Here is a 24,547-nt window from a genome sequence, read left to right on the forward strand (position 1 = left end):
CTTTCTTAGTTTCAGAAGAGCCCAAAAAGATCCAGGTGAAGTGTTTTCCCTTAGCTTAAGTGCTTAAAAAAAAGAAGCTGATAGCAAAATACATAAATAAAATAGAGCCCAGAGCACCTGGTGTGGAGTACATCACCCCTAACAAAGTTTCAACTTTATTTCAACTTCTTAAGTGAGAAACAATTGAGAAAAATCTTGTCATGGCAAGTTCTTGATAAAAAATAATACAAAATGGTAGTTTTGATTTTGGCCATAATGACATTCATGAGCCCTTAGGCACAAATCCCATATAAATACATGTCTGTGGTAAAGGAAAAAGAAGTAAAGCATCTTTCCTTGACCTAACTCAATGCAAAGCTAAGTTTTGTCATGCTGGAGCTAAAGATGCTGTTGGGAAGGTCTCAGCAGAAGAGCTTTGTGGCCAATTAGCCCAGAGAAAGGAGTGCAGGGGAGCAGGCCAGGGATTCCTTTGGGATTCCCAATTCCATTGGGAACTGTCACTTCCCATTAAAGTGAGGATGAACCCATAGGTCAGACAAGCTCTGGAAAGTGGAAATCTGGGAGGCTTCACCCTGCAGAGCTCTGATCTCCAAGGGTCTGTGGCGGCTCCAGGAGCCGGTGAAGCTTTGCCGTCAGTAACAAATACGCAAACAAAGCCCTTCAGTTTTATTGAACCTGTGCTGTATAATTCAGCCCTGGGCACTCTGTCTTAATGACCTCGCAGGACGTTGTATTTTGTTTTATTTTTCATGAGGTAATTGTCATTTGACTTTCTGACAGCTTTTCTCCCCCCCTGCCCCACCATGAGTTATAGTCAATTAAATTCAGTTTTGCTGTGGCAAAGCTGATCCAGAAGAAGTTTATTTCCTCCCCTGCGTTTGCTTTTCCACCTCTGAAATAGTTTGGAAGTCAGGCAAAAAAGTGGCCAAATGAAACATCTTCCACAGGTTGTTTGCTAAAGCAGGGATCCACCAACTTTTTCTCTGTTTTCTAATTTGTTGTGTACAGTTTTGCTAAATCTGGCTTGGGCTCCCCTGGCTTTGTGGTGGCTGATGCCATGATTTGTCACCTGGGGAAACTTTGTTCTGGAAGCTCCAATCCATCTGAAGTACACCAAAGGTCTGAGAATTAATTCTAAAGCTGTAGTCCCTGGTTTTTAGATGCCTTCAATCCAGCAGATCCTTAATTTTAAGGCGGCTGAAGTTGGCTGTGATTCTCTTGGGGCTTTTGGTCACCAGCACCAACACCTTTGCTTGTAAGTGTGTTCCTCGTGTGGGCTAGGGGACTTCTGCTAAATCACCAGATTTGCAATATTGAGGTCCCGTTTTGATATTTTGGCTGCAATTTCGTGGGTCATTAAAAGCTTGAAGAATCAAACGGGGCATTCAACCGAGGGGCTTAAACAAGGGGCTGGAGCACTGCTGGCTCCTCCTCCAGTGAGCAGAGTGCACTGGGGACCTGTGAAGGCACTGCCACCCACCCCAGGGCCCTCTGGCAGTCCCCATCTCCCTCCCTTGATTCCAGCAGGGAGCTGAGGCTCCCAGTGCAGGCGCCTTGGTTGAAATGCCTTTGGCCAGGTTGGGATGAATCCGGCCCTTTGTGCCTTTGTGTGCTGGTGCCAATCCTGTAAATCCTCACTCACTGAAGGACTTCACTTATGTGAGCAAATATTGCCATTGGGGTCGGCAAGGGAGGACAACTCCTACATTTACATGGCTTCAGGAACATTCAAAATGTTGAATAATGCCTATTATTCATTCTAGAAGAGTCACCACCTTCAAACCGATAGGCAGCTGCTTTGCAAAATACACGGCTGGTTGTGTAATAATTCAGGGCTTTTAATTACAAAATGCACCTCTGTTTTATTGCTAGAGAATGGCTCAACTGGCAAATTGACCCCAAAAAGATTGTTTGTTTGCCCTTCTCTTTGAAATCTGAAATGAGGGACAAAAAAAAAAAAAAAAAGTGCCAAAAGTGCCAAGGGCTTGTTTATGTGCTGAAGTATGGTCCTGATTTAATGGGAATGCCTGTGGAGATAAGTGTAAGTGTGGTGGGGGCGTTCTGTGAGAAGTTTGGGGCTGAATGAGGCAAAAATGGCAAATAAACAAACGTCCCTTGGAAAAAAAATATGCAAAAAAGACAAGAAAAGAGCAAAATAATCTGGTTGTGCATACACCTGGCGAGCTTTGCTATTGACACTGGGCGAGCCAGATTTTCCTCTTTGGATTTTGGCAGGGAGCTGGGCCCGGCTGTTTGTGCTTGACTCGGTGAACATGAACCTCTCTCTGTTCTCCCTCCGTTGATCCTGAGCTCTTTCCTTCCCCTTGGCCAACTCTCAATGGGAAGGAAGGACGGGGTTTCCATAAAACGTGGTGAGAGCGTGAAGTTCCTCCAGTGGCAAACACGGGCTTGTCTTTCCTCCTGGGCAAGTGTCTTCTCTCCTGATTCCTTGCTGAGAGCTCAGACTGCCAGGCAGTGATGGAAAAAAGAGAAAAAAAAAAAAGGGAACTTTCCCCTTTTCTGCCCAAATCTGGGGCTTTGCAGCAATATCACACCTGGTCCAGGCTCAGTCCTCTCCTGCCAAGGCACCAAAGCATTTGCACCAGATTTGGCATGGCAGAGGGAGTTTTTACAGGATCCACAGGGTAGCTGAGGGTGTTTCTGGTCCACAATGAATACTGGCTTAAATGACAAGCCCTGCTCACCAAAACCCTCAGGAAAAGTAGTGCAGGAGGGGAATGAACCTCTTGGAGCAGCACAGTCCCTTTGGGTAAGGGCATGGTCTGTCTAGAAGCTGCTTTAAATGTTAAATTTAGACGTTTTAAGAGGACCAAAGTTGAGTCTGAGGGGATTCTCAGATTCTCAAGGCAGCTCACTTAGTGAGCAAACTGGAAGTGGTGGGGAGACAAAAAACCCTCCAGGGTTTGATGGTCACAGGTGAAGTTGCCCTCCAAGTGTAATTGAGGTAATTAGCCCATGCAGTGCTGCCAGGTGTGGGGCAGGATGGCAGATGCAGAGCACCTGGAGCACATTTAGCTGGTCTGAAACACCCAGAGGGTGCAAATCACTGGGCTGGGAGAGAGGGTGCAGGGTCTGAGAGGTGAGCTTTTGGTCTTGCCTGTGCACTGATGAGAAAATACTTGCTGGGATTTGTTCAGACCTGTCCCTGGTCCTCTGAGCAGGAAAGCCCTTTCTGTCCCAACAGCAAAATGAAAGTAAGAATTCTCAGAAAGCAGATTTTCTCCAGAGAAAAATGTGTGTGAGCAGTCCCATGTGTTAGTTATGGAACAAGCCTGGGAGAAGCGAGAGGCTGTTGACAGGAGATATTTTTCCTGTGGAGCATTCCAGGGAAAGGCCCATCTGGAGTGGTCAGTGCCTGGGCTGAGGGATGACTGGAGTTCCCTGCAAGCTGTATTTTCCCTCCCATCCCACCGGCCTTGGGTTTAATAACCACTGTCCCCTCTCTCCCAGGCCATGCCTTGGACTGGCGATGACCGCGTTGCGTTTCCTCCCTTTCAGATCACCCAGCTGAAGATCGAGAACAACCCCTTTGCCAAAGGCTTCCGTGGCAGCGACGACATGGAGCTCCACAGGATGTCCAGGATGCAGAGGTAACGTGTGTCACCCTCATGGGGACCCTCCCAGGGGCACCAGAGCCACCTGGGCCTTGCGTGGCACGTCCCTCGTGGCCCGGCCTGTGCCAGGACATGGTGCCACTCCCTGCCTTGGCATCTGCATGGGTGCTCTACAGCAGGCTGTTCAAATATTCCCAGGACGTGGGGCCAACCTTCTGCTCCCAGGGGAATTCCTTAATTGCCGTGTGGCAGAGGCAGGACCTCACTTGTGGGATGCTGTCTTGGCCACAGGGATTTTGCATTTCTTTCAGAGACGTTCCCATCAGAGCAGCCTTTAGCTTTGTACTAAACTCCCCTCTCCAAGGCTGCACGTGGACTTGGACCCATTAAAAAATTGGAGTAGCTGGGAGAAGCTCTGGCCACCAGGCTACCATGGAAGAATTCCTGAGTGTTCCTTTCTCCCCAGGGACAGTGCTTTAAAGACAAAGCTCCCAGCCTTGTTTTGGGAGTAGGGGTTTTAAGCTTGCTCCAGCTGCCTCTGGAGGTGGTGGTGGAGAGTCCTGTGCTCTGTTGTTACTGGCTTTGGAGGGGCTTTGGCAGGAGGAGAGTGTTTGCCTGCTGGGTTCTGGATGTGCAGAGCAGGAGCAGAGGTGTGGTGCTTTCAGGCTGAAGAAGGAAAGGTTAGAAAATGTTGGGATCTCCAGGGCCAGGTGGCTGAGGAGACCTTTTCAAATCTCGGGTTTGGCTGCAAGTACTTAAGCTGAAAACCAAGCCTAAATCTTGTTTGAAAATCCTGTTTAATGTCCTTTTCTAAATGTCAGGTCCTGCTGGTAATTAACTTCGTGCTTTTCCCTTCACTTGGAACTTTCTCCATGTGTCAAGCTGCTTCCTGGTGCAAATGTTTTGCAGGAATGGTGCCATACCCATGATTCTAACTTAGATGGAGATTCTCTCAGAGCATTTTCTAGGAGGGGAGGAGCCACTCAGATCCTTTATTCTCTGGTTCCTGCTGGAGGGACCTGCTTTGGGACCTTCTGATGGGAGGGCTTTTCCCACTGCCCACCCAGAAGCCAGCTGTAGGTGGTCACTTCTGCTTGTTGTAGTTGATGACCTGAGCGTGGCTCTCCATGGCCAGGAAAATTGTGCTGTCAGGCACCAAATAACTCCTGCAAACACGCCTGGAACCCACTCAAACTGGGCAAATATCCTCCTGTGTACAAACATGCTCAGACTCAGCCCCAGAAAAGCCAAGACAGATGTATAAAAAAGGTATAGGTAACACTTAATCTGCTCCATCGAAATCATCTCCGTGGGCTCCTGAATGTGCCCTGTGTTCCCTGCCTGCCCTTTCCAACAGATCCTGGCAGGATCTGTCAATATTTATTTATTTATGGTGGCACTACCCCTTGAAATAGCTCCCCCCACCCCGTGCCAGTCTCCCAGCTTCTCCTGGAACTTGAGTGATGATGTGTTCTCCCCCCTGCCAATATTTTTTTTTGCTGCCAAACCACCCTTTCATTACAGTCACTGGAAAGATTTGAAGGTTTGGATTCACAGGGGGTGTTTTTTGGAGCAGGAGGGAGGAGGTGGAACAGGGAGGACTCTTAGGAAGGGCTCGGTGCCATATGAAGAGCATGGCATCAAGCCACGCTGAGCCCGTGCTAAAAATTGATTGGCATTTTTATGCAGGGGCTGCGGTCGATGATCCAGGGAACAGAAACACTGGGAATATATAAATACACCCACTCAGGCCTGGCAGGGCTGGAAGGGTTAAAATCGTTGCCTTTACTGGATAATTTCTGATGTTCATTTTAATAACTTAGCAGAGGAATGGCTGTGTGCCTTTACAAAGGTGGCATTTTTTTTAAGGGAGGGCAGGATAAGATGATTATAGTAAAATAAAGACCCATTCAAGGTTGCAAATATGTGCCCACCTTTGTGGGTTTTTTATGTAGATATATGAATATATTCAAAATTATATATGAAAATATATAAAACCATATATAAAATCAGTTATATATATAAATAAATTGCAGCTATAAAAAATAGGTTGTGTCTATGAGATAAAGAACCATTCAGGATTGAGAATGTTGCAGAACTATGCCCTGCCTTTTGTGGGTTTATATAGATTTAACATATAAATATGTATTAAAATGTAATTAAATATATCATTTATATATTTTAATATATAAATGTATGTTTATGATGTTGTTTCCCAGTGATGGACCAGTCAGTCTATCCTGGCTTTAGGGGAATGATGTCCATTTATGCCCTTGGAGAATATGGTGGGGATGCTCTTTTTTAGTGCTATTCCTTCATTATGAAAAAAGTAGCCACATTTTTATAACAATGCTGAGCCTTTTGTACCAGAAACTTCTGACCTGACATTCAGCCACCATGGCTTTGGGTCCATCCCTCGCCATGGCTTTCTCCTTTCCAGGGCCTCCCATATTGGATTTTTTTTCCTCTTATTTCCCAGAAAAAATGGTAATAAGCCTGTCTAGGTAGAACTTCATTCAGGAGTGGTGTGAAGACTTTCAGCAGCAGAGGATTTCACTGGAAAAGAGGAGCCATGAGCTCCAGAGAGATCCAAATTCCAGTGAATGTTCCTTTTCTTCCCACTGCCTTTCTTTCCTGAAGCACAAGAGGTGCATTCAGCAGCTTCTTTGGTAGGATGGACCCTCTGGGAAGAAGAGGTTGTTCAAAGCTTTCAAGTTTCTGAGCATGAGGTTGAGCTTTTTATTTTATTGATTAGGGAAAACTCTCCCAAAACCATGAAAAAGCAAGGAAAAAGCATAGAGGGATGTGAGTTCTACTTCGTGTGTGGGTCTGGAACACTGGGAGGGAGCAATTCTGGTCAGCCCTGTAACCAATTCTTGCTGCTCATCTGCAGCTCCCATTGTCTCTGTTGGTTCTTATGGGGGCTGGGGAGCTTCTGGTCATCTGGAAGGCCCTGGTTATTTTGTAATTTAATTAATTTTGTAAATTAATGAAGTTCAGCCCTTGACACTTCTATTGGGAAGGCTTTTGAGGGGGATGATGATGCCATGAAATGGTGGCTCTTGGCTCTCTCGATGGGTACTCTGAGCCCTTGAAAAGTGACAAAAAGCCCAGAATGCTCCACGTGACAGGGAAGAGTGACAGCACAGTCTGACGTTGTGCCTGCGTTTTCTCTGTCAAGGATCACGAGCCAGTTTGCTGCCTTTGGCATTAATCCACAGCAATCTTCTTGGCTCCAAAGGAATTATTCCAAAGATTCCCATGTGTCATCAAGAGCAGAAACAGGGCCAGAGACAGAGGACACAAAAGCAGCTCCATGAGTCAGAGCCAGCGTGACAGAGATGACAGTGCATTTTGGGGTGCCAGCAGAAGAAATGGATGGGCTCTGGTGTTCCCTGGCATTCCAGCATCCTGTTGGACTGATGGGCACCAGGCTGACTCAAGCCTGTCACTCTTGGTCACCTTGTTCTTCTTGTGTCTTCTCACTGCCTCACATCTTTAATCCACTTCCATTTCCCAGGTTCTGTCACTGAAATCTCCCAGGGGTCACCCTCTGTCTGAAACGCTTTCAGTGTGAGATTTGGCATTATAACATCTGCTGGGGAGGGGATGCTTTCCTCCAGCACACATCCCCCAGGAAATATTCCTGGTCCTGGTTGAAATGTGTTCTGTAGAGTTTGACAGAATTCAGATGAAATCCAAAAGGAAGCTGGGCAGAGCTCGCTTATTCACAGCTTGTTTGAAGTGAGAAAGCCACTCAAGAAACACAGGGTAGCTGCAGTTTCTGTCACTGACCTTCCTCTGGGGGAGCTCAGCAGCAGGATTTGATCAGCAGAAGCTCAGCCCAGCACAAAGGGATGAGGTGCTGCCTCTGGCTCACATCCATTCTCCAGCTCCTCCTGTGTTTCTCTTACTCCAACATCTTTTTCTGGAGAAGTGTCTCTTCTTATTTGCCTGCTAATGAGAGCTCTTGGTCTCTGCCTGGTTCTTTTCCTTGCTGGTTCTTGGGTTGGTTGCAGTGATGGCTTTGGGCTGCGCTGCTCAGAGGAGTTGCTAACAGACCACAGGATCATTATGGGATGGTTTGGGTCCAAGGGACCTTAAAGATCATCTCATCCCACCCCTTGCCATGGCAGGGACACCTTCCACTATCCCAGGGTGCTCCCACCCCTGTCCAACCTGCCCTTGGACGCTGCCAGGGATCCAGGGGCAGCCACAGCTCCTCTGGGCAACCTGTGCCAGGGCCTGCCCACCCTCACAGGGACAGATTTTTATCTAATATCCAATCTAAACCTATCCTGTCAGTGTGAAACCATTTCCCCTTTTCCTGTCACTCCAGGTCCTTGTAAACGGTCTCTCTCCAACTCTCTTGTAGGTCACCCTGAAACCTTCTCTTTTCCAGAGACAAATTCCAATCCCAGCTGTCCCAGCCTTTCCTCCCAGCAGAGCTGCTCCATCCCTCTGATGACCCTGGTGCCTCCTCTGGATGTGCTCCAGCAGCTCCAGGGCTGGGCCCAGGGCGGGGGCAGCTCTGCAGGTGGGGTCTCACCTGAGCGGGGCTGAGGGGCAGAACCCTCCCTTGTCCTGCTGCCCATGATGCTGGGGAGGCAGCCCAGGGCATGGGAGGGTTTTTGGGTGCTGGGACATGTCCAGCTCTCCCCCACCAGCACCCCCAGTCCCTTCTCCCCAGGGCAGCTCCATCATTTCATCCCCGGCCTGGACTGATCCCAGGATTGCCCTGCCCCAGCACTTGGCCTTGTTCAGCTGCCTGAGATTCCTGTCCCAGCCCAAGGATCTTGGAGCCCCTCAGGTCCTGGCAGGAAGGTCAGGACATCTGCTGTGTTCGAGGAGAACGGGGCACTGAACAGACTCCTATTCCTCAGTGGGCATTTTGATTTGTGCTGCTGCACATCCAGTCCCGGCTGTTATTCTCTGTGGGGCTGCAGTCCCCACGCACAGAGGGGTCGTGTTCAATCAGAGGCTGAGACTGTAGCAAGTCCTCAGTAATTCCTCTCCTACCACGTCCTTTCCTGCTCTAGTTTATCCCCTTCCTGACAGCCTCTTGAGAGAGGTTCAATTTTATTTCAGTATGCTGGAAATCAGCTGAATGCACACTGACAAGTGGCTTTGGTTTGATTTTTTTTTTCCTGGGAGATGATCTGTTTGTTCCAGGCATTTTTTCCCCCCGTTCTTCCTTTTGCTGTGTCTGTTATGGCTGACTTCCACTTCTTCCCTCCTCTGGAGCCTCAGCAGGAAGGACAACAATTGGTGGCCTGGGATCTATAAAGCCCAAAGCCATTGAGTTGTGTTTGCACATCTGGAACTGGGGGTTGATTCTGTGCTGGGTAGAGGGGACAGCACTGATGGGGTGACAAATACTTGTCCTTTTGTTGGGACTGCCCAAGGAGGAGTTAAAATCTCCTGGAAATTTGGAAAGAGTGGAGAGGAATCCCTGTGTTCATCCTTGGGTCAGGTTTTAGGCTAAGATTTGATATTGTGAACAAGATTTAGTTCAGTGATTTCAAAGGCTGCTGTAAAAACATGGAAAGGAAATCCTTTCCCATGTCAGGCTTCACCTTGACCTCCATCAGATCCTTGGGATCTGATATTAAATAAGTTTTTTGTTGCCATGAGTTACAGCAGCTCTGGAAACCCTTGAGGTATCCAACATTTTGTTGCAGAAATATCAGGAACATGTTCTAAAATAACTTGTTTAGGGCCAGTAGGGATTGAATGCTTCAGTGCTGGAGCTTCCTGATTCTAAACTGTGGATTTTTGAACAGATTTTTAACCAGGTTTTTGTCTGGCAGCTTCATTTACTATGCCTTGGCTGGTACATCAGGAAACTTCACGTCTGCACATGAAAATATATGGAAAACTTTTATGCTCTTAGAGTGTAGTAATAAGCAAGAAAGTGAACTGGATGTTGCTCTGTGCAGGTCTGTATTTATCATTTTTCCAGTTATTAGTAATTTGCAGTGGCCAGCAAGGTTTCTGGTTCTGAGAATGCAAAATCATCTTGAATTCGCTCCTTTGAATTCTTTGCTGGCCACGAGTTTGTAGCAGAAGTGATCTTACAAAACTCTTGAGTCTGTTGTGGTGAGAGCATCACTTGGCCAGGGCGAGGGGAAGCTGTCATGAGAGAAAATGAGAGTGAGTTTCTAATTCCACCTGGCAGAGGTGGGATTTGAGATTTGGGATTGCAGGAGGGATTCACTTGTCAGGCCTCATCTGCAGGGTGGGAGTTCTATGAGGAATCTGAAGTGGAATGTGGGTGCTACTGGGGAAGTTCTGCAGAGCTCCTGTCCAGCCCTGGGGATTTGGGAAACCTCTGGTCAGGTGGGAAGCACAAACAGACTCCAGACTTCAGCACTGATAGTCTTGGACATCATTAATGATTTCTTTTCCCAAGTTTTAACAAAAATCAAAATACTACACAGCACCTTGCGCTGCTTCTCCCTGTCCCCTTCTGCTATTTTAATATAGTAATTAAATATTCATTATTAGCCTCCAACAGATTTTAAATAGACCAGGGACATGTTTTTTTTCCTTGTAAATTCTTTTCCCAGTCAACTTTTAAAAAAATTTATTTTAGTTTTGCAATTTTTAATGCAGAAATGAAAGCAGTCTATTAACACCCCACGTAAAACTAACACTCTGGCCCAGAAGCATCAACAACCTCATCCTTGCTATGTGGACAATTTCCTACATTGCTTAAGTCAAGCTTTAATACATTTTCCCCCCTTCTTTGCTACAGGTTGTTTGTTTGTTTGTTTGTTTGTTTGTTTTTGAACAGCAAAATTTCTGGATGTGACAGAAACTTTGCATTCTGTTCAACTATAGCTCAGGATGACAACCACTACTTTGGGAATAGTGACTTTTAGAAAAAAAGAAGTTGATCCATTTTAGTTTAGTTTAGTTTTAGTCTTTAAAAATGATCGATGTACACTCTACAAGGTGAGTGGGCTCAGGACAAAATAGAAATATTTTAAGTTGATTGTTGCTTTAGAAGATACCAAAAATACATTTCAGCTCGGCTCCTATAAGGAGGAATATGTAGGATTAGAGAGATAACAGCCTTTGTGAATTGAAAAACATCAAAGTGAAAGAGAATATTTTGGATATTTAGTGAGAAAACACTTTCCTTTGTCTCCCTCCTCCAACACCTGATTTTTTGGCAAAAATAGCACCCAACGTGTTTTGACTGAAATGGAAATATTTCTGTCTGGGGAGAAGTTACTGCGACACCTCCTGGGAATTGCTGTTTGGAAACGTGGTGACTCCAACCTGTTCCCTCTCCTGCTGTGTCCCCCAGAGCACCACAGTCCTCTCTTGTGGCCATGGAGATTCTCATATTCCCTGGGAAATGCAGTCTGGAAGGAATCTGGAACCCACCACCCCTGTGCTCTGGCACCTGGGGTAAAAGTCTTGCTGTTGCAGCCAAACAGCTCCTTCTTGGCCTGAAAGGAGCTGAGCTTCACTTTGGCCACCAGGAGGAATTCCTTCCCTGGAAGGGTGGTCAGGCATTGGAATGGGCTGTCCATGGAGTCTCCATCCCTGGAGGTGTCCGAGGAATGACAGGATGTGGCACCCAGTGCCCTGGTTCAGTTGACAATGTGTTGATCAAAGGTTGGACTCGATCTTGGAGGTCTCTTCTGACCTTCATGATTCTAAGAAAATAGTTTTTCATCAAGAAATAAAATCCCTAATCAGGTTGTTCACTTTTTCCTGCTCTCGGCTCTCTGCTGAAAGAGAGAAAAGTGTTGGTTGGGTGAGAAGTATCTGGGGTGGGGATGGCTCCCCAGTGTTTGTGGGGGGCTTGGCACTGCGAGGGTCTGACCTTTATGGGGTCCCACTGAGAATTTATGGTAAGAAATCCCCATGGAGATCATATTCCAAAGAGGAGTCCTTTGAAAAGGGTCACAGAATCACTGAGCTTGGAATCACCTCTAGAATTTCATCCAAGATTTACCCACTATGGCCAAATCTACCAGTGAAAGATGTCCCCAAGTGTCACATGGCCTGGCATCATGCCGTGGTATGTCCCTCTTTCTCCTCCACCGGAGCTCTCAGGTTCCCCCCGGGAAACAAAACGAGGCTCTGTCATTTTTTGGGAATTGGATGTTGGTTGTGTGAGGCTAAGAGAGATGAACCCAACCAATCCATGCAGCCTCTCCTCAGGAAGGAGAGCTAAGGGCACATCCAGGAGTCACCTCCTGGCAGGTGATCTCCTTGGAAGGGAGACAAGGTGAGGATGCAGCTTAGGGGGGTTGTGTTGGTACAGTTTTCATTGAGGATCATGGTGTGAAGGTGGAACAGGCAGCTCAAAACTATGACCTGGGAGGGCTGGGAGATCCCTTAGAACCCAGGAGATCTGAGGGTCATCCCTGAGGTTTGATGGCCACAGCTCTTGATCTTTTCCATGAGCCACCAAAGCTGGTCTCCAGCTAAATCTCCTGGTGGAATTAAGTGCTGGGTGTCCACAGGCAGGTCCTCTGAATCCCACCACGCATCCTGGCAGCCACTGCTGCCCTGAATATCCGAGGGCTAAACCTCTGCTTCCTCCCACTCCATCTGTCTGTTGTTCCTCGTGCACAGCCTGGATTTTAGTTCTGAGCAAGTGCTGCTTCCAGGGGATGAAACCCCACCTTTGGAACAGGCTTTCCTTGGCAAGCCCCTGTTCCCGGGCTTGGGAAAGCTTTCATGGCCCAACCAGAGCCACATTTCTTTGGGTTTGAGCTCCTGGGTGAATTTCCCTTCCATTCCAGCTCGGTTGCTGATGTTTCTGGCAGCCACCACAGCAGTGGTTTGGATGAAAGCTCCCTGCTGGCATAGGTTTATATGATTGCTATTGTTAAATTCTGTAAATAAGTTCTGAGCTCTCCGGTGATAGATCCTCCCTCAGGGGTGTCACTGCAGGTTCAGGACTCTTCCTCTGCATGCAAATGGCCAGGTGAGCCTGTGGATGGCATTTAAGGAGCTCGAGCACAATGATTTTGGACAGGTGAGGGGAGTACCTCAAAGCCAGCTTGGTCCAAAGGTTAGAGACTCAGAGGAGAAAACTTGTGTTTGAATCAGCGCTTTTGTGGCTGCTCTGAGCCTGGTGACACTTTGGGGTGCTGTACTACCTGATCTTTATGCAGTTTAGCAAGCCTATGGGTTCAGGAGGAGCCTTTTACCTCACCTGAAGTGTCTGAGACCCCCTGTTCAGCTTCATCTCTCTCTGCAGAGCAGCAATCATCTTTGGGGTTGCCACACTGCCGATGTGTTTGGAGAAACAGCTCCAAAAAACGCCAAAGGGTCTTTGAGGAGAGGGGATTTCCAGCCTGTGCTGGCAAAGCATCCCAACTTCAAACCACATCTGGGGGCAAGAGAACAATCCAGGCTTTCCCTCCCATCCTGGCTCTGCTGAGGCTCTGGTGTGCATCACATCTCAGTGATTTATTTATTTCTCTTTTCTGAGCTTGGTCTGTGGTGCAGGGATCCCCCAGCCAGGACAACCAGGCTGACAGACTCCAGGCAAAAGGAATGGGAACAACTACTATAAGGGAAAAAAAGTAGACCTAAATATTTAATAAATTTCCAAGTCAGCTTGGCAGAAATGATGTTTTTATTTACATGCATGTGCATATTGCAAATACATTACAAACAGTATACAGTTTATAAATGCTACAGTATGTAAATAGAAATCGTGTTTATTTTGCTGAAACTGCATTTATGTATTTTATGTGTGTGTATAAAATAGTGGTGGTGGAAAAGGCATGAATTTAAGGGGCTAAAAGGAAAGGGAATAACGAGTTCTGCATGGATAAAGTGTGACGGGGCTGCAGCCTCCTGGGAGGGATATCTCCATTTCCCTGAAAGCCAAAACAAACTCCATGACACTAATGTGCTGCCTTCATTTATTAACCCTCTGATCTATTTATTAATTGATTGCTTTGCTGACTTGTTTCTCTTTTGTTTCTTTGCTTGTAGTAAAGAGTACCCAGTTGTTCCCAGGAGCACAGTGAGACAAAAAGTGTCCTCGAATCACAGCCCCTTCAGCGGCGAGACCAGGGTCCTTTCTGCCTCCTCCAACCTGGGCTCCCAGTACCAGTGTGAGAACGGGGTGTCCAGCACCTCCCAGGACCTGCTGCCTCCTGCCAACCCCTACCCCATCTCCCAGGAGCACGGCCAGATCTACCACTGCACCAAGAGAAAAGGTCAGAGCTTGCCCGCTCCCTGCTTCGTGGTTTCCCCCTCCTAACACGACTGTTGGCATTGTTTCCTGATGTTTCCCCTTGGACAGCTCCAAGGATAAGTGACTTTGTGGATAGAAAAACATCAAAGTGAAAGAAAGAGAGTATTTTAGATATTCAGTGAGAAAATACCTTTGTCTCGCTCCTCCAATTGTTGATTTTTTGGCAAAAATAGCACGCAACAAATGATGCTGGAGGATGAGCGAGGCATGAGGGCTGTGGGCAGCTCCCCCAGGCTGGGCTGGGAAACTCTAAAATCCCATTTCTGCCGGCTTGGGAATGAGCTGTTTGGAGGGCTGGCAGTGCCTTTCACCCACCATGAATCCACATTTGGAAAGATAGCTGGTGCTGGAGATAAAGATGACTTATCTGCAGCCCCTCAGACAGGGTTAATCTCCAAGTGGAGATACCTTGACAGTTTGTATTTTGCCCAGTTTTCAACTCAGGGCTGTCTCACAGCTGGGAGACAGTTTTCTGTCTGCAGAAATGCTCGGGCTAACGAAGGGTGCCTGGGATTGAAACCCATGATATCCATGGTCCTTCCCTCCTGCTGCCACTGAGCTGCTTTGACAGAGCTTTAGGGATCAAACTGTGAGGGCTTTCCACTGACTGCTCAGCTCGTCCTGGCGTGAAGAGCCCCCTGACAGTGATGGCATAATTGTTCTAGGCAGGAGCGAGGGGTTTGTGGTCACTGCCCTCCTCTCCCAAAGCAGTGGGAATGCTTCAGTGCAGCACCACTTGTAGGATTGAGATAGCAAAAGTTTTAGATCCGTTTTACTTGGAAAAAAATAGGGGATTTCCAGGGCTGGATGCAACAAGGGATGGGCAGGGGCTGGTTTCTGCCAGCCTTGTTGCTCTTGGGATTTCTTCTGTGGAAAAGCTACCAGAAGGCAGCAAGCACCATGGCATTGAGTGCAGCAGGAATTTCTCCCCACAGCAGAGCCCTTCCCTCTTCCCTGCACGACCCTATCAGTCAGACACATGCCATTATTTTTAGCAACATAACCCCTGGAGCACTGGGATGTGCAGACACACAGTCTAAGGTAGGGAAGGCTGGGAAGTGCTGGCAGAGGAGGCAGGAGGGTGGTGGAAATCTCTCCCAAGTCCTTGGTGAATCCCCCAGATATTGTAGGCGCACATGGGTTGTGTACAGGTATGCAAAGTAAAAAAAAAAAACCCTGAGAAATCCGAATATTTTCCTGAGATTGAGGGAAACAATGGAAAACAGGTGGCATTTTCTGTCCCCTCCAGCTGACCAGGTGACTGTGCTCACCCAGAACGTGTCAGAGCAGGGACTGGAAATGGGCTGTAAGGCAGGGAATAAGGAGATGCAGTGGCCACCCGAAGTGTCCCCCAGGTCAGAGGTGGGGTGTGTGGCCTGTTTTACCCCAGCTCTGCTGTGGGTGTGAGGTGCTGGGGTGCTGCAAAGTCCCAGTGCTGGTGCTGGAAGGTGACCCCTGTGATCCCTCCTCAGCGCTGGGAGCTGCAGCTCCTGGGAGTCTTTTCTCAGCTCCTCTGTCCTGGGAGCTGAGCTCTCACCTCTCCTCTTCCCCCTTTTCCAAAACTAACCAAAACAAGCTGGCCCAAATGACAGCCAGCCCTCGGGACAATCCCTGACTGCTGCGTGTCCCTGCCCCGCGGGGCAATTCATCATTCGCCTCCGCATTGTAACGCGATAAGGAATCAACAGAGGTTTCCTTCCAGTTTTGGGATTCCCGCTAAGTGGTGTCTCCATGGGTGGTTTCCCTCAATCCCCCAATTATCTCACTTCCTCTTATTGTCACAAAAGACACGGCTATCTGCCCTGGAATAAAGCTCCCGGCCCCTCTTGGCCTGCGTGGCCCTGGCCGCCGCGCGGGGGACCGGCCAAGGGAGGCCTGGTCTGCAGGGCCCATGGCCCCTGCTTATCTCTGCCATGGCTTGAGTGGCACAAGCAGTTAAGGGCCTTTTATCAAAGCCGCCAAACGCTTTAATCAAAGAGGAGCAGCGTCCTGCCCGATACCAGCGGCTTCTTCCGCGAGGTTGGGTGTCCCGGCAGCCTGAGCCTCTGCGTCCCTCCCTGCGCCTTCTTCTCTCCCCTCCCTGTGCCTTTGGTAAATCGAAAACAGCCACCAGGGCTGAGAGGAAAGAAACATAAAGTTAATGGGAACCAGAGAGCCAGCCTGAGCTGCCAAGCAGCTCTTTGCAAAGTGAAATTAATTAAAAGGAAAAAAAAAAAATTCACTAGAGATGAGCGAATAGGGTTGGATAAATCAGAGCGTGATCCAAGGTTTCATGTCACTGAGCGTGGAACTTCCTTCCAGCACCAGCAAGGATCTTTGTTGGACATGGGAAAATAATCCTATGTATGATATTCCTCTTTTTTTTGCTGTTCCAGCCTCTCATTTCTGAGTTTTCCTTCATAGTACTCCTGCTTTCCTACATTAGTGCTTAACAGTTATCAAGCCTCACCACCTCAGAAAACGCAAAAGCAAGAGTTTGTTTGCTCCTACTGTCCCTCTGTCCATTTTCTGGACTGGAAATCTTATTGATTGTCTTGGACTATCCACTCCCCAGGCATTGACTCCTCCTCAGGCAGTTTAGGATTTATCTCAAGCAGATTATTTCCTTTCCCAAGGCTGTGGTTACGGATAAGTGCTCTCGGGGGCAGAGGGCAGTTCAGCTGGCTTTGAGACCAGCTGCTGTCTGCATCTTCTGGGGTGAATTCCAAGCCAGTCTCCTTCCACCTTTGACATCTCCTGAAGTTTCTCTGCCTCCTCTTCAATCAGAGGCAAGCGTTGGGTTAGGCTCAGTTAGGGACAGGTCTGTGTTCAGCCAACTCAAAGGAACCTTGTTCAACTTCTGCTTTCCTGGTGACCTAAGACAAGGATAATTCTCTGTGGCTGGCAGTGTTGTTCTTGGCTGTCAAGGCAAGATGGATTCACTGTGGAGATCTGATATGAAATTACATTAGGGGAGAGCAGCAGGGCTGCCAGGGGATGTTATCTCTGAAGGCTCCCCTGCTTCAGGGAGGTGATGCTCTCCTGGCTGAGGAAGGAAGGAAGGACACATCCCAGAGCTCCTAATCTGGTGATTCCTGGCGTGCAGGTGGGAGGGCAGGGTCACAGCATTGGGAATGACCCCGGTGCACTGCAGTGGGGTCGCTGTTCCAGGAATGGGGAACGGCAAGGATCATCCTGCCTTGTATCCCAGCCCCACACTGGGATTGCTGACGGCACGTGGCAAAGTCACTGGTCTTGAGAGGATGGAATAGCTCCAACCCTGGGTCTCATCAAGGAGTGGCCTCAGCTCTTGATGTGGATTTTTAGACTGACATAAAGAGCAGTTGGAGCTTTGTCTTTTTTCTGGTTGTTCTCCACCTTTCCCTCTCCCATTATTGTGCTTGGAGAAGCCCAAAAGGCCTCACCAGCAGGCAGCTTGCCTTGTGTCTTTCATTTAGCCCCACATCCCAGTTAGGACACTGGGCCTTGTTTTCCCTTGTATTATCCTCTCTCTCAGACATCCTGTGGACTAAATAGGCATCCCTCAAACCTCTGCTCCCTCCCAGCCTTACACAATCCCAACCACTTGGCAGATTTCTGGGATGCTTGCGATGCTGAACAGGAGGCAACTGGAACAGCCTCTCCCTGGGGAGGTTATAAAAGTTGTCAAGTTGGCACTCTGAGGGAGAGGAGGGATGTGGCAGAATCCACTGGCTCCAACCAGCAAGGACCGTGTCCTTCACCCCCTAACTTGGACATCACCCTGGAGAAGGATTTCTCTTTCATCTCCTTCCTGCTCTGATGAGGTTGGTGCTGGTACAGCAATGCCTTTCCACCTTCTCCTCAAGAACAGGCACTGTCAGTGTGCACAGACCTCTTTGTTGACTGAACCAACTTCTCCCACATCCCACCCAGCTTTGCTTTTTCACTCAAAGAATCTGTAGGACAAAATTCGGGCACGGGATATCTCCTTGGAGCACAGGCTGCTCACCCTGCTGTTGTCTGGAGATGTGATGAGCCGGCCAAGGCTCAGGCTGTGCTGCGGCTGGAGAGATGCAGTGGAGCCCAGAGCGGGGTGGCTGTGGGACACTGAGGGTGAGGAAGGAACTCCCTGCACGGGGGGATGTTCAGGGAGCTGGGGTGCACTCAGCTCTTGCTGAGCAGCCGCACTCTTGTGGCACTGTAGTTTCATATCCCTAACGAGGAAAGGCTGAGGGAGCTGGGCCAGTCTTGACTAAGAGGGGACCCCATCAGTGTCTGCCAGTGTCTGCAGGGAGGTGCCAGGGGACGGACCAGGCTCTGCTCCGTGGTGTCCAGCAGCAGGACAACAGGCAGGAACTGATGCCTGGGAGGTTCCACCTGAACATGAGGAAGGACTTCTTTCCAGTCAGGCTGCCCAGAAGGGTGTGGAGATATTCCAGAAGATATTGGAGATATTCCAGAATTGGAATTGGAGATATTCCGGAATTTTCTGGACACAATCCTGTGCCATGTGCTCTGGGATGACCCTGCTGGAGCAGGGAGGTTGGACCAGATAACCCACTGTGGTCCCTTCCAACCTGATCCATTCTCTGAACCCCCTCTCCTGTCAGAGGTGCCCCCTGTGCCTCTGCAGGGAGTGCTGGCAGCTTGCTGCCTGTGGAAAAGATTCCAGCTTTTGGGGGTTGGATTGTCCCTGTCCCACAGCCCTGTCGTGTTCAATACAACACAGCCATATCACAAGCAGTGAGATACAGCTGGAATGGCCGGCATGTCTTAGGTTCCTTGTCCTAGCATTTAGGACTTATTTGCCCTTTAGAGATGCTCATTTTGGTTGAATCTGCCTTGTTCTTTTCTTCTTGGACAACCTTTGTCACTCTTGCACCCTGGTGTTGGCTCTTCGGGCTCGTGCCAGATCCATGCTGGAATCCAGACTGGATAAAACAACAGAGTCAGTGATAATCACCCATTGTGTGTCCCTCACAAAGTCAGGATGAACCTCCTGTAACGCCCTGGAAGTGTGGGTGAGCTCTGCAAACCAAACGAGTCGTGTCCCATTCTTCATTGTCTTCCGCCCTGGGGAGCTGAGTGTCATGTATGGGGAAGGAGCTCTCCTGATTTACACCAGGGGGGAGAGGGAGGCCCAGTGCACCCTGAAGTCCAGAGGTTTTCCATGTTTGCATTTCATTCTACGTGGCCCGAATCTTGGAATTGGGAAAATTCCATTTAAAAGGCCATTTGCGTGGTATTTACAACCCAGCTGGAAGTAGTAAATACCGGAAATCTTGGAAGCGCTCGTGCTCTCGCTCAAGCTCCTTCATTAGATAGATCATCAAATTCCTTGTGAGGGAGCCAGTTTCCACCCCATTCTTCAGGCTCCGTTTTCCTTGGATTCACTTCAGAGCAGCTTCTCCCTGGCGCTGGCAGCTCCCCCTGCTTGGCAGCACCTCCTGCTTTTTGAGGTTAGTGCAGCATCGAGGGGCTGCTCCCTAGAGCTGATCACCACCCTTGGCTTCCAAGAATAGCAGCAACAAGGGGGGGATGATCAGGATATCTCCCAGGATAGCCAACAACTCCTCTGAGGGCTCAGTGGCACCTGGAAAAGGACAAGGAGCTGCTGCCAGGGAACCAACACCAGCAATCGAACCCTGAACAGGCAGTTACATATCCCCAGGGTCCTGCTGACGTTGATAGGAGGAGGTAAGAGGACCTTCAGGGACAGGACTGTCCCCTGAGCTGCGCTGTCCAGCCTCCAGAGCCCGTGAGGATGAATTGAAACTGCAGCCTTTGGCATCGCCTGAGAGACCTGTTTGCCTTGTGCCCCTCTTGTCATTGAAGATGTCCCCTTTCCACCCTAAAGCTGCTCCACACACCCGGGGGATGCCCTCCAGCTGCTCTGTGCTGGCTCTGATCTCCTCTGTGGGGAGTGGTGGGACAAGACCAGAGAGCTTGGGCCGCTGTAAATCCCTCAGGCAGCACCGGCTGAGGCTCTCTGCTCTGCACCATCCCACCTCAGGATGCACATGGACCATTCCCTTCCCTCTCTAGCACTTTGAGGCTCCAAAAATGGGAAAATCCCTGGGAAGAGGGGCAGGAGGACGGGCAGAAGCTGTTAGGGCAGGCTGGAATCCTTTGTTAATGCCTAGGTCCTGTTTGGAGATGGGAACAAGGTCCTTACACACCTTAAAACCCCTTTCCAGATAAAACATCAGGGAACCTGGCTCTAGAGGGACCAGCAGAGTGATCCTGAGAGCTTGCAGAAGGACAGAGGGTACTTATGGGGTTTCCACTGAAATCCCATGTTTTTTCCTCTTCACCTGTGATGGTTTCTGGAAGTGGTTCTGTCACACTGCAGCTCTGCCCAGCTGGGCTGTGGCAGGCAGTGAAATGTCTGGGCTAAATGGAAAAATCAGCAAGCTCAGGTTGTAAGTCAGGCAGTTTTACACCATGGAAAAACAGAGTTTGACTGGTTTGTGTTGTATATTTAAAAAAATCAAAATAAAATAAACAGTCAAACCCCAAGCCAATGATTTCTGGTGCCAGCAGAGTGATGCGGTTTAATGCTGAAAACTTTATTAGCAGAACAATGCTGCATTTTACAAGACATTGTTTTTCCACCCCAGTGTTCTTATTACTCAGCGGTGGGTCAGGAATCCAAACTTTTTACACTGCCCATAAAAGCTCCAGCTCAGGCTGTTCTTCCAGATGTATCTCCTGTCATGGAGCTGAGATCAGGAGACGGGTTAGACCTGTGCCTCCAGCTTTTGGCTTTCAGGGGACTTCATCCTTCCCCCTGCTCCTACAAAAACTGGACCTGAGCTGGATTAAGGAGGATGACACATTCCTGCATCTCCCTGCTCATTCTTTCAGCTGGTTTTAGAAACGGGATGGAATTGCTCATTTATCTCATCCTGCTTCCCACCCCAATGTACAGGGAAGGCACAGGAGAAACTTGATTATCAGGGCTCTGCATTGCTGAGGTGAAGGAGCCAGGCTTTGAGGTTGTCAGGAAGAAAGAAACGGGACTGTGGCTTTCCAGCTGAATTGATGCTATTACAGAGCCAAAGGCCACTGTGGGGGTATCCCCATGGTGTCCCTCAGTACCTGCTCTTTGTGGGATGGTTGGATCAAGATGAGCAGCAGCAGTAGTTCCAGCTGGACTTGGAATACCTCTGTGTGGGAACAAGGGGTTATTTTACATGCAGAGAGGGTGCAGCTCCCAGGAGAGCCCTCGTGGCTGCTTAGAGCAACAAGGGTTACGTGCATGTGTTTAGAAGAAACAAAAGATGCCTGCACTGCCCACCTGCCCCTCCTGAAGGTGTGACATGAGCATTCCCCTCGGAGCAGCCTGGCAGCAGCACCTCTGTGCCTCTTGTGGGGCAGATGCTCTCAGTCCTCCTTTCTGTGCAACTGTTTGGGGTTTGTTTCCCCACTGTATTTTGGGGGTGAAAAAAAATTACAGCTCAAAACACGTCGGTGGAGAAAAATTGTAAAGGGTAACTTGTTCCAAATTTCTTTCAAATCTGACCCCTGTTCAAAGGGTGCAGCCAGGACAGCTCTAACCAAGCGGGATGTTTTCCTGCCTACACCAGAAAGCTTGTTTTTGAAGAAGCAGCAAAGTTAATCCATGTCAGAACAGCTCCCCTTCCCTTGCCACACTGTCCTTAAAATCTCTTGGTGAAGTGCTCAGCCCTGGGAATTTTGCCATCCATTCCAGCAGAGCTGGATTTCATTTGATGACCCTGTGAATGAATAAATAAGTGCACATTCATTTATTCATTTGGCCTCACCCTGGAGATTTCACCTAAATTGTTTATCTCCTTCCCTCTGCTGGCCTGGGATGCTGCAGGAAACAAAGGGCTCTGCAAGATGTGCCTTGTTGTTTCTAGCTGTGAAATTTACTTTTCTCCTTTGTTCCCCTTGGCTCCAGCACACGTCCCCGTGTGGATTTATGTGCCCACAGCCCTGTGTGGATTTATGTGCCGAGCTGCCTTGGCACAGATGAGGGCTGGGGCTGTCAAACTCCAAATCTGATTGTCCCAACGCTGGTGCTCTCTTGGGAGGATTTTATTGTGATCTCCTTTTTTTGTCTCTTTTTATAATTTATATTTTATCATGGAAATATTTTGTTGTAAAGGATTTGAGCTGACAGCATCAGCTGTGAGCCTCCTGGGGGAGAGGGGCGATCTGGTAGGTGCAGAGGTCATGGACAGACGTCATTCCTCAGGTAAAAGTGGCAGCAGGAAGGAGATGGGGAGCATGTGGAGGGATCCCTCCAGCATCTTGGTTTTCCTCCCAGAGCTCCTGGCCAACCCCTTCCCCACTCCAGCAGAGAGGGCCAAGTGCAAGGCTGGGTTTCCACAGGGTAGACCGAGATCAGTTCCAGGGAAATGATGGGGATTTACCCCGAGGGAAGTGTCAGATTGTCCTCGGTAAAAGCAGGGCTGCAGAGAGGGATGCTCAGCTGCGGGCACATTGTCGTTGGTGGCTACCAGGACTTTTCTCTCCCAACAGATGAGGAATGTTCCACCACCGAGCATCCCTACAAGAAGCCCTACATGGAAACCTCTCCAGCAGACGAGGACCCTTTCTACAGGTCCAGTTACCCGCAGCAGCAGGGACTGAACACGTCGTACAGGACTGAGTCGGCGCAGCGCCAGGCCTGCATGTACGCCAGCTCGGCGCCGCCCACGGAGCCCGTGCCCAGCCTGGAGGACATCAGCTGTAACACGTGGCCCAGCGTGCCCTCGTACAGCAGTTGCACAGTGTCTGCCATGCAGCCCATGGACAGGTTACCCTACCAGCATTTCTCTGCCCACTTCACCTCGGGGCCGCTCATGCCCCGCCTGGGCAGCGTGGCCAACCACACGTCGCCCCAAATCGCAGACACCCACAGCATGTTCCAGCACCAAAGCTCTCACCAGCCCATCGTGAGGCAGTGTGGACCTCAAACGGGCATCCAGTCCCCTCCCAGCAGCCTGCAGCCGGCGGAATTCCTGTATTCCCACGGCGTGCCTCGAACCCTGTCGCCCCACCAGTACCACTCGGTGCACGGCGTGGGGATGGTGCCAGAGTGGAGCGAGAACAGCTAACCAGGGGGGCAGGGAATGCCAGAGCCACGGGAAAATCCCAGCAAACGGCAGAAGGAGAAGGAAAAGAATCCCCCTGTTGATAACAAAGCGTTTTGCAAGACTCCTTGAAGTGAATGTTCACCGCTAGCACTCAAGAGGGACGGACAGTGACTGAAACCACGGCTGGAAGTCATCGGCCTCGCTGTGACTTGCCCTGACCCCCCTTTTGTTTTCTTTTGTTTCAAAAGAAAAGCCAACAGCCCAGCACACTTCTGTCCCTCCACGGTCCCACCCAGTTTGTGTTGCTGCCACCACCTTCGTCCCCTCCCTGCCCTTCTGCTCTTTCTGTTCTCCAAGGGACACCAAACTCCTGCTGCCTTTCTCACCACGGTCAGAATGCTTGAACCAGAACAATTAGGATGTTACTTTTTTTTTTTTTTTTTGTGGTGTTGATGTTGACAATGTTATATAATAAATAATAATATATATTTTTTTCTTTCCATTTTCTCAGAAAAAAAAAAAAGAAAAAGACACCAGCCCTTTTTACCAAGGGTGGATTTTGGAGTGGTGTTTCTTTTTTTTTTTTAGTTAGTGTTATCTTTACTTTTCAACAGAAAGAGGTACTGAGAACCCCCAAATAAATAAACCCAGTACCTACCTCACCCAGGCATTGTACCAAGAGTGAAATTACTCCCACAGGGAGCTGTGTTTCCTTACAAATTCCCCAAAATTCTCTCCAGGAACCATTCCATAAACCATCCCCTCATCTCCTTTCCCATTTGTAATTCTCTCACTCCTCTTCCCTTCCCATCTCCTGGTCTTTCCTGGTCCCTCAGCCATCTCTGACAGAAGCATGGGGTTATTTCCAAGCTTGCAAACATCCCCAGCTTGAGTCCTGCTGGATTTTTAGCAGCATGTGGAAAGCCAGGCTCTGAGCCAGCTGCCACAGGGGGAGAGGGGGGAGAGGATGAAAACACTGAGAGGAAAAAATTTGCTCACCAAAATGATGATGACGCTTGTTTGCAATCCCAGGCTTTCATTTTCTCCTGTGTTCCTTTGCTTCCCCTCCAAAAGAAAAAGGAAAAAAAAAAAAAAAAAAAAAAAAGGGATACCAGTCTGGGTGTGTGAAGTGAGATATTAAATAAATATGTTTAAAAGGGGCAGAAAGTGATCATGAGAGGCTGGGAGTGGTGGAGGCAAAAAGAGAAGGAAAAGCAAATTTGTGCAAGGAAAAATGTCTACTGCAGAATATTTCAGGTGTAAAATTTCCTGGTCCTATTTATTTATACGTGGGAGTTCCAATAACTCCAAGGATGTCACAAAAACAGCTGATTCCAAGAGGTTCAAATTTTTATTGAAATGGAAGTTTGCTTTCTTTTCTTCTTTATTTTTTCCTCTCCAAGCTGTGCACACTCTATATAATTTACATATATTTTTAATTAAAAGTAATTCTAATTAACTAAAGAGGTATACCTGCGTGTCAGCCTCTGGGAATGTGTGGGAATTCTCATGTGGGAGGGAATATAGACGAGTATCCAAAGCCATGGAGCTAAAGAGAAAAAAATAATCCCAACCTAGCTGTGCTCTCCCATTTTTGTGTGCCAATTTATGGCTAATAAATACCACACACTCCCAATGGCAAGGGAGTGCCCACCTATTTTTAATTTATTTTCGGGTTTGGGGTGGTTTTGCCTGTTTTGTTT

The 24,547-nt window shown here is 48.7% G+C and overlaps 1 protein-coding gene across 1 annotated transcript in view; it reads left to right on the forward strand.

Moving 5' to 3' along the window:
• TBX5 (T-box transcription factor 5) overlaps window positions 1-22,865 on the forward strand; it is a 38,000-nt gene extending 15,135 nt beyond the window's left edge. Inside the window, exons 7-9 of the mRNA XM_053994014.1 lie at window positions 3,520-3,611; window positions 13,551-13,777; window positions 22,288-22,865. Coding sequence (XP_053849989.1) covers window positions 3,520-3,611; window positions 13,551-13,777; window positions 22,288-22,865 — 897 coding nt within the window. The remainder of the gene's footprint in view (window positions 1-3,519; window positions 3,612-13,550; window positions 13,778-22,287) is intronic.
• Window positions 22,866-24,547: the final 1,682 nt, after the last annotated feature.

Source organism: Vidua macroura, chromosome 18 (assembly GCF_024509145.1).
Source record: "Vidua macroura isolate BioBank_ID:100142 chromosome 18, ASM2450914v1, whole genome shotgun sequence".
Lineage (NCBI taxonomy): Eukaryota > Metazoa > Chordata > Aves > Passeriformes > Viduidae > Vidua > Vidua macroura.